Source organism: Podarcis pityusensis, assembly GCF_964106645.2.
Source record: "Podarcis pityusensis genome assembly, chromosome: 18".
In the NCBI taxonomy this organism is placed as follows: Eukaryota; Metazoa; Chordata; class Lepidosauria; order Squamata; family Lacertidae; genus Podarcis; species Podarcis pityusensis.
The window spans coordinates 1,882,962-1,897,327 of NC_138043.1; the positions used below are offsets into that span (position 1 = coordinate 1,882,962).

Here is a 14,366-nt window from a genome sequence, read left to right on the forward strand (position 1 = left end):
AAACCTATTTGGGAAGACATTCTTCCCCAGGTAATTCCTTCTACTGCGGGGTCATTTAGGTAAAGGTACCCCTGCCCGTATGGGCCAGTCGTGTCTGACTCTAGGGTTGTGCGCTTATCTCACTTAAGAGGCCGGGGGCCAGCGCTGTCCGCAGACACTTCCGGGTCACGTGGCCAGCGTGACGAAGCTGCTCTGGCGAGCCAGCACCAGCGCAGCACACGGAAACGCCGTTTACCTTCCCGCTATAAAGCGGTACCTATTTATCTACTTGCACTTAGGGGTGCTTTCGAACTGCTAGGTGGGCAGGAGCTGGGACCGAAAGACGGGAGCTCACTCCGCCGCGGGGATTCGAACCGCCGACCATACGATCGGCAAGTCCTAGGCACTGAGGTTTTACCCACAGCGCCACCCTCGTCCCTATAGCCCTGTATAGGGAGGGTTTATTTTTCATTGGAGAAATGTTGGAGAGTATGGTGTCGCAGAAAAAGGCCGTCTACAACGGAAATTTGAGCGTCTGGCTTCTCTCCTGCCTGCCAAGAGATCTGTAAATGTTTGCTGATTGCCCTGACTTGACCATTTTGGATCATCCTTTTGAATCCCGCTCACAAATTTACACCGATTGATGGACAGAAGATGCTCTGCGGTCTGCCTGCTCTGCTTAAAAGATACTTGCCGGACCGGTTTTGCAGTTCATCCCAAGCAGCTTATAGCAGTTTATTTATTTACCAAGACTGACATATTGCAAACAAAAGCAAAACCTATTCTTCCCCAGATAATTCCTTCTACTGCGGGGTCATTTAAGATAGTCAAAAATGGCTTTGGCGTTGCATTTCAGAATACCCCGTGTATTTATGAACATTTATTTTATCGTTTTGACATCTTAGGATTCCTGCAACGGCCCCAAAACACAGAGAGACAAACATTGTCTCCAGCCCAATAATATCCAGTTCCTTTTGCCAGTCCTAAACGTCGCCTTGCATTACCTGGAGACCATGTAAACATCAGCCTACTTGAATCCTCAACTCCCTTCCTTCGCAATCGCAGAATCCTGTAATTGCAGAATCACTCCAACCTGCTCTGATGAGTCATCTATTTCCCACAGTCCCTGACAAACTCACATGGATTGCACCGGGGTTATTATTTTTGGAGCAGGAACTCAGGGTGAATTGAGTTCCCTTAACTTTCTAAAAACCAAATAATTCTTCCTCCTCCTCCTCCTTTTAATACACCTAATGTCCCACCTATATCTGTAAACGGTAAAGCTGAGGCCGTGTCCAATGCTGATCATTGTCTCCTAGAGTTTATTACCGTATTTTTCGCTCTATAAGACGCACCAGACCGCAAGACACACCTAGTTTTTGGAGGAGGAAAACAAGAAAAAAAATATTCTGAATCTCAGAAGCCAGAACAGCAAGAGGGATCGCTGCGCAGCGAAAGCAGCGATCCCTCTTGCTGTTCTGGCTTCTGGGATAGCTGCGCAGCCTGCATTCGCTCCGTAAGACGTACACACATTTCCCCTTACTTTTTAGGAGGGGAAAAGTGAGTCTTATAGAGCAAAAAATACAGTAACCGCATCTTAGATTTCTCCACCGCCTGGGTGGCACTGAGATGGGGCCCTCAGTAAACAAACAAACTTCGCGGTGAGTCCCCCCAATTTTTTCCCTAGGAAAAATAGAGGTTTGCACCATTTGTGGGCACAAAGGGGGAAATCACCGCTGCAGTCTGATTCTGCTTGCGGGCTTTATTTTTTAGATACAATTTTTATTTATTTTCCATCTAATTATATACATTCACATCACCATTATCTTCAGAGCCTAGCGACTTCCTTCCCTCCCGCCTCGCGGCTATCAAAATCAACCTCTGTATCCTTGCATTTTCCACGTTTCCCTGTTCTGATTGTACCCAAACAGCTCAAAAAACCTGAATAAAGGTAGAAAATTTCTCACTGCTTGCGGGGCTCCCCATCGAGGCATCCCCTCGGCCGCCAAGAGGCACGATCCTGGACTTAGATAGATCTCGATCCAGCAGCAGTCAGCCTCTTCTTAAGGTCTTAGGGCGGTGGGGAAGAAATTATCTCCATTTTCCTCGTTTATTTTTTCCTCCCCTCCCGACGACTGCCCCAGGGTCCTCATTAAGGGCGCAGCTCAAAACCCGGCGGCTCCATAGCAACCAGGAGTTGGCACACCTTACCTACCTGCCTGCCTCCCTGGGGTCAGGTGAGATATGCCCTCTGCCAGGGATGCCTCTCAGGCCCTTGAGCGATTTGCTAGATGTGGCAGAGAGGTGAGGCTGGCACTGCCAAGATACCTGGGCGGCCCTTGAAATCTGCATTGACTGACAAAGGAGTGCCACTCTCCCCAGTCTTCCTGTCTCGTCTCTTCTCTCTCTCTCTCTCTCTCTCTCTCTCTCTCTCTCTCTCTCTCCAAACCCCCACCTGCCAGAGCCTTTCCCATGACGATACCTGCAAGACTCGCTCACCTGTTCCTCAGACAAGAAATCCTTTCCAGCCAGGTGTAAGGTATCTCCTTTCACCTCTCCCTCGCCCGGCTGGCATGCTGCTGGGGGTTGTGCCCACACAAAACACCCACACGCAAAATCGAACCGGCTTTCACACACGTGGAGGCTGTTTCCCTGTGCTTCGCATCTGTAAATGGAGCCTCCGCGAACCGGGATAGTCTACCTGTGCCAAGCTATTCATCAGCACGGCTCTAGTTTCCACCTCTCTTTCTCTCAGACACACACACAACATAACCCTCCAACATTTCACCAGTGAAAACAGAGATGTCTTGTTCCATAACAATAATAACAATCTAATTATTTATACCCCACCCATCGGATTGGGTTGCCCCAGACACTTTGGGCGGCTTCCAACAGACATAAAAATATAGTCAGACATTAAATATTTTTTTAAAAAAACGCCTCTCTACAGGGTTGCCTTCAGATGTCTTCTAAAGTTGTGTGTTTACTTATCTGCTTGGCTAAGGTGTCGCATAACTCCCTATTTTCACGGGAGAAACATTGGTGGGGGTGGAATAGGACGTCCCTCTTTTCACGGGAGAAATGTTGGTGGGGATGGAATATGATGGAATAGGACGTCCCTATTTTCATGGGCGAAATATTGAAGGGGATGGAATAGGACATTTCTATTTTCACGGGAGAAACGTTGGAGGGGATGGAATAGGACGTCCCTATTTTCACGGGAGAAACGTTGGAGGGGATGGAATAGGACATCCCTTTTTTCATGGGAGAAACGTTGGAGGGGATGGAATAGGACGTCCCTCTTTTCACGGGAGAAACGTTGGAAGGGATGGAATAGGACGTCCCTCTTTTCACGGGAGAAACGTTGGAGGGGATGGAATAGGACGTCCCTCTTTTCACGGGAGAAACATTGGAGGGGATTGAATAGGACATCCCTATTTTCAGAGACGCAGGTGGCACTGTGGGTAAAACCTCAGCGCCTAGGACTTGCCGATCGCATGGTCGGCGGTTTGAATCACCGCGGCGGGGTGCGCTCCCATCGTTCGGTCCCAGCGCCTGCCAACCTAGCAGTTCAAAAGCACCCCCGGGTGCAAGTAGATAAATAGGGACCGCTTACCAGCGGGAAGGTAAACGGCTTTCCGTGTGCTGCGCTGGCTCGCCAGATGCAGCTTGTCACGCTGGCCACGTTACCCGGATGTGTCTGCAGACAGCGCTGGCTCCCGGCCTATAGAGTGAGATGAGCACACAACACTAGAGTCTGGCAAGACTGGCCCGAACGGGCAGGGGTACCTTTACCTTTACCTTTATTTTCACGGGAGAAATGTTGGAGGGGATGGAATAGGACGTCCCTATTTTCAAGGGAGTAACGTTGCAGTGGATGTTTGCCTAATCTTCTCTTACAGCCATTAACGTTGCTGGCTCTCACTGCCTCCCGTGGGAGCGAATTTGCCTATGTGCCAATGCATGACGAAGCTCAATTTGTCACCAACCACAGCTGCCCAGTGCTGTACAGAACACCCAGACCTATATTTTTAAAAGGGCATTTCAAATCCCCGCAATGACGGGATGAGCTCCCATTGCTCAGTCCCTGCTCCTGCCCACCTAGCAGTTCGAAAGCACCTCAAAGTGCAAGTAGATAAATAGGTACCGCACCGGCGGGAAGGTAAACGGCGTTTCCGTGCGCTGCTCTGGTTCGCCAGAAGCGGCTTAGTCCTGCTGGCCACATGACCCGGAAGCTGTACGCCGGCTCCCTCGGCCAGTAAAGCGAGATGAGCGCCGCAACCCCAGAGTCGGCCACGACTGGACCTAACGGTCAGGGGTCCCTTTACCTTTACCTTACAGAAATACAGTGGGGTTTGATGCACACCCCAAAATGAGCTAAACCCTTTCGGGTGCAAAACTGGTGTTGCATTTCATGTCCTCAGTTTCAATCCAAAGAAACAGACAGAGTCCACTTGCTTCAGAGAGTTCGCAGGTGGTGGATTGCGCAGTTGACCCGACAAGGAACTGTTCTGCCTTAACTCTCCAATTTCTTTGGAAACCACCCTACATGCCAGCCAAAACCCTCCATGGACTGGAAAGGCAGAACAAAGTGCTTTTGCTCTGACGTGGTGGCTCTGCCTCTTCTCTCTGCACAAGCTTTGCTCGATCATATTTCACTCTATTTTTCTCAGCGCTCTTATTCTGACCCAGCTAACTCCTTGCTGCCCACTGCGGTGAAGCCGTTTCTGTCCAGCTTTGCAGCTGCAGCAATAAGTAACCAAACAAACCCCTGGTCCAGGGGGTCATGAAGAGGCGGTCACCACTAAACGACTAAGCAACAACAACAGGGACCTGGAGATCTGGACAGCTCTGGGAAGCAGTTTCAGGAATATTTTCCAGGGACAGTCCCAGATTTACAGAAGCCATCCGGTTTCAGATTTGATCCCAGAATGTCCCACATTTCCTTGTTGTTGTTGTTTAGTCGTTTAGTAGTGTCCGCCTCTTTGTGACCCCCTGGACCAGAGCACGCCAGGCCCTCCTGTCTTCCACTGCCTCCCGCAGTTTGGTCAAACTCATGTTCATAGCTTCGAGAACACTGTCCCACCATCTCGTCCTCCGTCGTCCCCTTCTCCTTGTGCCCTCCATCTTTCGCAACATCAGGGTCTTTTCCAAGGAGTCTTCTCTTCTCCTGAGGTGGCCAAAGTCTTGGAGCCTCAGCTTCAGGATCTGTCCTTCCAGTGAGCACCCAGGGCTGATTTCCTTAGGACTTCCCTAGGACGTCCCTATTTTCATCAGAGAAATGTTAGAGGGGATGGAGTTATGTGACCCTAGGAGCTAAGGAGAGATAAGTAACTCTACATCCGTTAGAAGACATCGGAAGGCAGCCCTGGATAGGGAAGTTTTTAAAAAAATGTTTCATGTTTAATTGTGTTTTTGTTTATGTTGGAAGCCGCCCAGATTTTTGGGCTGCTGTTTCTATGTGTGTGCTCTAGATGGAGCAATTGTCTAGTCCACAGTGTTGCATCCGCCAGAGATTAGATGCTTAAGCAAAAGGATGAATGATTGTCACATTTGCCTTGCAGATCATAGAATCATAGAATCACAGAATCCTCCAGTAGCCCAGTAGACCTGAAGGAGCGTCTCCACCCCCATCGTTCTGCCCAGACACTGAGGTCCAGTGCTGAGGGCCTTCTGGCTCTCTTCTGTGAGAAGTGAGGTTATGGGGAACCAGGCAGAGGGCCTTCTCGGTGGTGGCGCCCACCCTGTGGAACGCCTTCCCACCAGATGTCAAAGAGAAAAACAACTACCAGACTTTTAGAAGATATCTGAAGGCAGCCATGTTTAGGGAAGCTTTTAATGTTTAATGCTGTAAAAGGTAAAGGTAAAGGGACCCCTGACTGTTAGGTCCAGTCGTGACCGACTCTGGGGTTGCGGCGCTCATCTCGCTTTACTGGCCGAGGGAGCCGGCATACAGCTTCCGGGTGATGTGGCCAGCAGGACTAAGCCGCTTCTGGCGAACCAGAGCAGCGCATGGAAACGCCGTTTACCTTCCCTCCGGAGTGGTACCTATTTATCTACTTGCATTGGTGTGCTTTAGAACTCCTAGGTTGGCAGGAGCAGGGACCGAGCAACAGGAGCTCACCCCGTTGCGGGGATTCGAACCGCCGACCTTCTGATCGGCAAGTGCTAGGCTCTGTGGTTTAGACCGCAGCGACACGCATGTCCCTGTTTAATGCTGTATTGTGTTTTTAATATTTGGTTGGGAGCTGCCCAGATGGGCAGGGTATAAATACCTTATTATTATTATTATTATTATTATTATTATTATTATTATTATTATATTATATTATTATTATTATTATTATTATTATTATTATTATTATTATTATTTTGAGAAAGACTTACGTGGCAGCTGCATTGCACATTTTGATCAGATTCTCCGATCTACTTGATTGGGAAACCCAAGTGGCTGGGAGCCGTTTTTAAACAGGCCCATGCGAAACCGTGGGAGTGTGGCTCTTGTTCCGTCTTGCCTTTAAGGGTAACTAAATCTCGCTTCTCGCTTCTGGGGAAAAGCCATCGCTCCGTGACGGAGCAACAGCCGATCTGTTTGGAAACCCGGCAAGGAAATGATGAACTGGTTTCTGCGCTCACGGGTTTAATTGAGCTGCTCACCTGGACCACACCTCAACCACCTGCAAACCAGGCTTGTATCTGGTGCTGATCTCATTCCTCAGAAGATGGTCAGAGGAGCCTGGCTGCTGAGTCAGCCGAGCATCCTGTTCTTTTGTCTGCCCTGCATCTCTCAACATCCACCTTAATTCAGGATGTCAGCATCCTTTTCCAAGGTTCTGGTCCTCATGAACCGATTTAAAGGAGAACAGTGAGCTCTCTGCCTGGAGATGTTTAAAGGGCGGAAAAACAACTGGATGTACATTTCCAAAATATAAGATAAAATAAAACCTACATACAGCAACAGTGTTTTGTGTTGTGTAGGCTCCTGTGATGTAAGTCATGGGCCCCGCCTGCTTGTGTTAACTACAATTGCATTGTACAGGTTATAACACTTAACTTCATATTAATAAAGCTATTTATAATTATTAGTAGTTTGCATCGTAATTCCAGGGGTCAGCAAACTTTTCCAGCCGTAGGCCGGTCCACTGTCCCTCAGAGCGTGTGGGGGGCTGGACTATATTTTGGGGAAAATATGAACGAATTCCTATGCCCCACAAGCAACCCAGAGATGCAGGTTTTCATCCCCAAAAAGTTTTTGATTTGAGTTTCTACTGAAACGAAGCTGCATTTTAACGTTGTATTTTGATCCGGTTTTTAAGTTGTGTTTTAATCAATTGTTTTTATACCTGGTGTTAGCCGCCCTGAGCCCGGTCTTGGCTGGGGAGGGCGGAGTATAAACAAATTATTATTATTATTATACCTATTTATCTACTTGAACTTTGACGTGCTTTCAAACTGCTAGGTTGGCAGGAGCAGGGACCGAGCAACGGGAGCTCACCCCGTCACGGGGATTCAAACCGCCGACCTTCTGATCGGCAAGCCCTAGGCTCTGTGGTTTAACCCACAGCGCCACCCGTGTCCCTTCGATTTTCCTTAGGACGTCCCTATTTTCATCGGAGAAATGTTGGAATTATCCGACCCCCTAGCCGTCCGAAGGCAATCCTGTACAAGGAAGTCATTTTTTAATGTTTGCTGTTAAGCGACTCCTGTGCCAAACGGATATGTAACTACAACAACCTTTAGAAGACATCTGGAGGCAGCCCTGGATAGGGAAGGTTTTGGGTTTTTTTAAACGTTTAATGCTTTTGAATTCTGGTGCTGGAGGAGACTCTTGAGAGTCCCATGGACTGCAAGAAGATCAAACCTCTCCATTCAGAAGGAAATCAGCCCTGAGTGCTCACAGGAAGGACAGATCCTGAAGCTGAGGCTCCAAGACTTTGGCCACCTCAGGAGAAGAGAAAACTCCCTGGAAAAGACCCTGATGTTGGGAAAGATGGAGGGCACAAGGAGAAGGGGACGACGGAGGACGAGATGGTGGGACAGTGTTCTCAAAGCTGCTAATATGAGTTTGACCAAATTGCAGGAGGCAGTGGAAGACAGGAGGGCCTGGCGTGCTCTGGTCCATGGGGTCACGAAGAGTCGGACACGACTAAACGACTCAACAGCATGTTTTTATATATGTTGGAAGCTGCCCAGAGCGACTGGGGCAACCCAGCCAGATGGGCAGGGGTATAAATAATAAAATTATCATTATGGAATGTGACGCAACCTAAAGAAAAGGCCCATTTTCCCATTCCTTTTTGCAACTTCTCCCTCTCCTCCGCATTCCTCTCCCTCTTAATTAGGGTTTAACCTGGATTAATTCCCTGAATCAGAGCAGCCCCAGACCTCTCCGGCTTTCATTTACATCTCTCCGCCCCTCCTCGCACGTAAAGTAACGCACTGTCACGAAGCAATTTTGAGACGATGGCATGTGTGGCGATAGCACCTTTCCCCAAGTGTTTCAGTGGTGCCCACGGTTATTGCTAAAACCCTGGGCATTAGAATAAAGTAATGAGATTTTCATGTGAGGCTGTCCCTCAGCGGTTGCTGATCACTAGTCTAGGGCAAACGGGACGACAAACTTAGCCCCTCTGCCTGCTGTCCTACTTACTGCTAGTCCAGAAGGTGGTCAGTTCCTCCTTGCAGAACTCAGCCCTTGCAGAACTCAGCAGAGGGGAGGAGGAGGAAGGGGCCAGAGCTGGAATGAGTTTGCTCTGGCCTCTCATTCCCCAATGGCGCCACCTGCTGATGGGCTCCCAGCCTTTCGCCCTACCAGCATAAAAACAAAACAAAACCCTGCTGGAACTCGCCAGTGGCTAGGACTGCCGTTCGGACAGCGCCGGGATTTGGCACTGGTAGACAACGTCCGGGCAGAAACCATCTGGGGAAATATCAACAAACTCAAAGCACGTCAAAGTGCAAGTAGATGACTAGGTACTGCTCCTGCGGGAAGGTAAATGGTGTTTCCATGCGCTGCTCTGGTTCGCCAGAAGCGGCTTGGTTCTGCTGGCCACATGACCCGGAAACTGTACACCGGCTCCCTCGGCCAGTAAAGCGAGATGAGCGCCGCAACCCCAGAGTCGGCCACAACGGGACCTAACGGTCAGGGGCCCCTTTACCTGATAGATTTCACTCTTTCTCTAAAGGCAAGTCTCGTCAGGATGGAAAGGAATTTTCACGGCCTCGGCCCTCTCCTCTCATTAAGAAAGAGCAGTAAACTGCAGGTGGTGCTGTGGTCTAAACTGGAGGTTCACGCAACCCTATAAAGGAACTGATATTGATTCAGATCCTGAAGCTGAGGCTCCAAGACTTTGGCCACCTCAGGAGAAGACTCCCTGGAAAAGACCCTGATGTTGGGAAAGATGGAGGGCACAAGGAGAAGGGGACGGCAGAGGACGAGATGGTGGGACAGTGTTCTCGAAGCTACCAGCATGAGTTGGACCAAACTGCGGGAGGTGGAAGACAGGAGTGTCTGGCATGCTCTGGTCCAGGGGGTCACGAAGAGGCGGACACGACTAAACGACTAAACAACAACAACAATTGATTATGGTTTAAAGTATACGTGTGTGTGTGTGTGTGTGTGTGTGTGTGTGTGTGTGTGTGTGTGTAAAAAAATGTTTTTCTTTTTGAAACTTTGAAAACTAAAATTAAAAGAAAGAAAAGAAAGCCCAGAGCGCTTTGAGGGCCGCATAGAGAGGTCCTGAGGGCCGCATTCGGAACTCCCCGTCCCTGCACCAATGGGACGTGAGCCAAAACGAAAGCAGGAGATCAATTCTGGGCATAGGTGTCAATGTTTCCCTTTTTTTAATTCCCTTATTCCGAATATTCGCAAGAAAAGGGAAAAGTTGACAGCTATGGTTCTGGGGTGTGTGTGTGAAGCAATGGTGTAGGGACTGGGGTTTACCTGGTTTCTCCTGCTTCTCGCCAGAAGCCTCGACTCCGGTCCCCGATCTGGGTCGCATCGCTCAACTTCAGCAGAAAACGCAAAATACGCGAAAAAAGCACACCCAGGTGTCCTTTGGACAGGGGAAATTGCTCCCACGCTGATCCTTCGCTGGGTAGCAGAAACCCTTTCCTGCCGCGAGGCTCTGTTTAAGGCCTCATCCTTCCTTTGAGAGCAGTCCTGGGCGGCTGGCTGCTGGTGGCACACAGGGCAAATTATATATATAGGGACCTGCCCCCTGTTGCGGTTCAGAATCCCGGAGGATAACTGGACAGTCAGGAAGTGCATCCTCCCAGCCATGCCCAGGTGAGGACACTTCTGCCTCCTCTGCGAACTCAGGAATTTGCATGGGCCAATTTGCAACTCACCGCCTGCAGCAGCAGCTAACCTTTCCCACATGCCTGCCGTTGACTCATCACCAGGAAGGCTTTCCAAATTCTCCCCGAATTAGCAGCTCTTGCAATCTCCTCTTTTTTTGAGGCTGTGGCCCCACTCATCTCATAACGCATTGTACCATCCCTGCAAAGTGTCCCGGTTTTCCAGGAACAATCCCTGAATTATAGAAGCCATTTCCCTCTTCCCTCGCCTCCACTTCTTGAGGAAACAATTAAATGCGATACCCCTATTAAGGCCCAGACATCACCTTGCCAACAAAGGTCTGTCTAGTTAAAGCTATGGTTTTCCCAGTAGTGATGTATGGAAGTGAGAGCTGGACCATCAAGAAGGCTGATCGCCGAAGAATGGATGCTTTTGAATTGTGGTGCTGGAGGAGACTCTTGAGAGTCCCATGGACTGCAAGAAGATCAAACCTCTCCATTAGGAAATCAGCCCTGAGTGCTCACTGGAAGGGCAGATCCTGAAGCTGAGGCTCCAAGACTTTGGCCACCTCATGAGAAGAGAAGACTCCCTGGAAAAGACCCTGATGTTGGGAAAGATGGAGAGCAGAAGGAGAAGGGGACGACAGAGGACGAGATGGTGGGACAGTGTTCTCGAAGCTACCAGCATGAGTTTGACCAAACTGCGGGAGGCAGTGGAAGACAGGAGGGCCTGGCGTGCTCTGGTCCAGGGGGTCACAAAGAGGCGGACACGACTAATCGACTCAACAACAACAACCATCCCCTCTGAGTGTGTCCCAGTTTTCCAGGAACAGTCCCTGAATTATAGAAGCTGTTTTCCTATTTCCTCTCCTCCACTTATTGGAGAAACCATTAAATGTGATGCGCATGTGTGGGTGGGGCAAAAATAAGAGAGTCCCCTTTATATATTGAAAGTAAAAATCCCTGCAGCAAATGAAGGAAATGGTTTAGCTGGCGTAGAAAGCCCTTCCTATAATTTTGAAGGAATCTACATTCTTCGATTAGGGACGTGGGTGTCACTGTGGGTTAAACCACAGAGCCTAGGACTTGCTGATCAGAAGGTCAGCGGTTTGAGTGCCCATTGCTTGGTCCCTGCTCCAGCCCACCTAGAATTTCTCCTGCCCACCTAGAAAGTAATGCAAAATGGATTGATCTGTTCCAGACTTTTCAAAACAACCCCTAAAACAGCACTTTAATGTGAATTTTACTACCTAACGTGACCATTGATCCATAAAATGAAAGCAATCAACAATGTACTAGCGTCACACGATCCATCAGTAGCTGAACAGTCACAAAAACAGAACAAAAAAGAGCCACAAAAACACAAAATAAATAGCAAAAACAGACAGACTTCAGCTTAACACTCAAATCGGAAGCGTGGCACTCAAACTGGAGCACGTTCGGCTTCCGAAAAAAGTTCGCAAACCGGAACGCTTACTTCTGGGCTTGCAGTGTTTGGGTTCCAAGTTGTTTGAAGACCAAGGCGTTTGAGGACCAAGGGACCACTGTAATATATAAAATAAACTGGGGACTTCTGCATGCAAGGCAGCTGCTGCACCCACAGGGCTACGGCTTTGCAACGTTGGAGAGCAAAATGCACCCTGCGTCCTGAATGGGGTAACTGTGCCCCTGAAGGACCAGGTGCGCAGCCTGGGAGTCATTTTGGACTCACAGCTGTCCATGGAGGCGCAGGTCAATTCTGTGTCCAGGGCAGCTCCATCTGGGACGCAGGATGAGACCCTCCCTGCCCGCAGACTGTCTCGCCAGAGTGGTGCATGCTCTGGTTATCTCCCGCTTGGACTACTGCAATGCGCTCTACGTGGGGCTGCCTTGGAAGGTGACCTGGAAACTGCAATTAATCCAGAATGAGGCAGCTAGACTGGGGACTTGGAGCGGCCGCCGAGACCATATAACTCCGGTCCTGAAAGACCTACAATGGCTCCCAGGACGTTTTCCGAGCACAATTCAAAGTGTTGGTGCTGACCTTTAAAGCCCTAAATGGCCTCGGTCCAGTATACCTGAAGGAGCGTCTCCACCCCCATTGTTCTACCCGGACACTGAGGTCCAGCTCCGAGGGCCTTCTGGCGGTTCCCTCCCTGCGAGAAGCCAAGTTACAGGGAACCAGACAGAGGGCCTTCTCGGTGGTGGCGCCCTCCCTGTGGAACGCCCTCCCACCAGATGTCAAAGAGAACAACTACTACCAGACTTTTAGAAGACATCTGAAGGCAGCCCTGTTCAGGGAAGCTTTTAATATTTGATGTATTACAGTATTTTAATATTTTTTGGGAAGCAGCCCAGAGTGGCTGGGGAAGCCCAGCCAGATGGGCGGGGTATAAATAATAAATTATTATTATTATGCAGGTTGTGAACGGGGAAATCCCAGACTCTTTTCGCCTACGTGCTCAGCCAATAAGTGTGCAAGGGCAATGCAGACCCACACCACAGTCCCAAATCCTGCCTCCTCCTGGTCTCTCTTTGCACGGGTGTGGGGTCCAGGGGGGCAGCTCCAGAAACTGCTTGGGCACCCCCCAGGAGAGGCCTCGGAGCAGTGTCCGTGTGGTCCTCAGCTACGGCGACGACAAGCTGTTTCTTCCCTGGCACGGCGCTCTGTGACGTGGTCCACATCCGAGGCACTTGCAAATGGTGCCGGTCCGTCGCGGTCGCTCCTCTTCCTCCCGCAAGGATGCCAGGGGGGTTGTCGGTCCTGGGGGGTTTCTTCCGCGGTTCGTGCTGGCTCTTGCGGAATTTGGCCCGTCGGTTTTTGAACCACACCTGGGGGGAAGAATGAGTGTTACATTGGCCTACTAGAGGACAGGGGGAGGGCAGGTATTGGGGACTCCTTGGTCCTGAATGGGATAACTGTGCCCCTGAAGGACCAGGTGCGCAGCCTGGGAGTCATTTTGGACTCACAGATGTCCATGGAGGCGCAGGTCAGTTCTGTGTCCAGGGCAGCTCCATCTGGGACGCAGGATGAGACCCTCCCTGCCTGCAGACTGTCTGGCCAGAGTGATGCATGCTCTGGTTATCTCCCGCTTGGACTCCTGCCATGCGCTCTCCGTGGTGCTAAGGTGACGTGGAAACTGCAACTAATCCAGAATGCGGCAGCTAAACTGATGACTGGGAGCGGCCGCCGGGACCACATAACACTGGTCCTGAAAGACCTACATTGGCTCCCCGTACGTTTCCGAGCACAATTCAAAGTGTTGGTGCTGACCTTTAAAGCCCTAAACGGCCCAGTAGACCTGAAGGAGCGTCTCCACCCCCATCGTCCAGTCCATCTCCTGAGGATCTTTCGGTGGTTCCCTCCATGCGAGAAGTGAGGTTACAGGGAACCAGGCAGAGGGCCTTCTCGGTGGTGGTGCCTGCCCTGTGGAACGCCCTCCCATCAGATGCCAAGGAGATAAACAACTATCTGACTTTTAGAAGACATCTGAAGGCAGCCCTGTTTAGGGAAGCTTTTAATATTTGATGAATTATTGTATTTTAATACAGTGCTACCTCAGGTTACATACGCTTCAGGTTACAGACTCCGCTAACCCAGAAATAGTACCTCGGGTTAAGAACTTTGCTTCAGGATGAGAATAGAAATTGTGCTCCAGCGGCGTGGCAGCAGCAGGAGGCCCCATGAGCTAAAGTGGTGCTTCAGGTTAAGAACAGTTTCAGGTTAAGAACGGAACTCCGGAACAAATTAAGTACTTAACCCAAGGTACCACGGTATTTTGCTGGAAGATGCCCAGAGTGGCTGGGGAAACCCAGCCAGATGGTCAGGGTATAAATAATAAATTTATTATTATTATTATTATTATTATTATTATTATTATTGACAGAGGAAGAGGAAGGAGAGGAGAGAGAAGGCCCAGTCCTCTCAGGGAGTGTTCATTTGGTGTGGGGGATAGTGTGCTTAAATGCACAAACACGCAGCCCTCCCCGTCTTGCAGAAAGCGAGCAGCTCAGGGAAAAATGGCGCAGACTGCAGACACCTCCCTGATGGGCCACCTATGTGCCAACATTTTAAGCAGAGAAGTCCAGGTCCTTCCTAGCTCTGTACA

The 14,366-nt window shown here is 49.8% G+C and overlaps 2 protein-coding genes across 6 annotated transcripts in view; both read right to left on the reverse strand.

Annotated features, from left to right (window-relative positions):
* Positions 1-10,141, reverse strand: part of ATP8B3 (ATPase phospholipid transporting 8B3) — a 54,259-nt gene extending 44,118 nt beyond the window's left edge. The window contains exon 1 of one of the 5 annotated variants that reach the window (XM_080988760.1): positions 9,923-10,141. In XM_080988760.1, coding sequence (XP_080844886.1) covers positions 9,923-9,980 — 58 coding nt within the window. In that variant the 5' untranslated portion in view covers positions 9,981-10,141. Of the gene's footprint in view, positions 1-1,946; positions 2,166-2,194; positions 2,369-2,478; positions 2,631-6,366; positions 6,594-9,922 lie in introns of those variants that run through there. The other 4 variants (XM_080988762.1, XM_080988764.1, XM_080988763.1 and 1 more) reach the window with 4 other exon arrangements.
* A 2,570-nt stretch (positions 10,142-12,711) lies between these two features.
* RAX2 (retina and anterior neural fold homeobox 2) overlaps positions 12,712-14,366 on the reverse strand; it is a gene marked incomplete at its 3' end in the record, with an annotated part of 3,503 nt that continues 1,848 nt past the window's right edge. The window contains exon 3 of the mRNA XM_080988689.1: positions 12,712-13,089. Coding sequence (XP_080844815.1) covers positions 12,712-13,089 — 378 coding nt within the window. The remainder of the gene's footprint in view (positions 13,090-14,366) is intronic.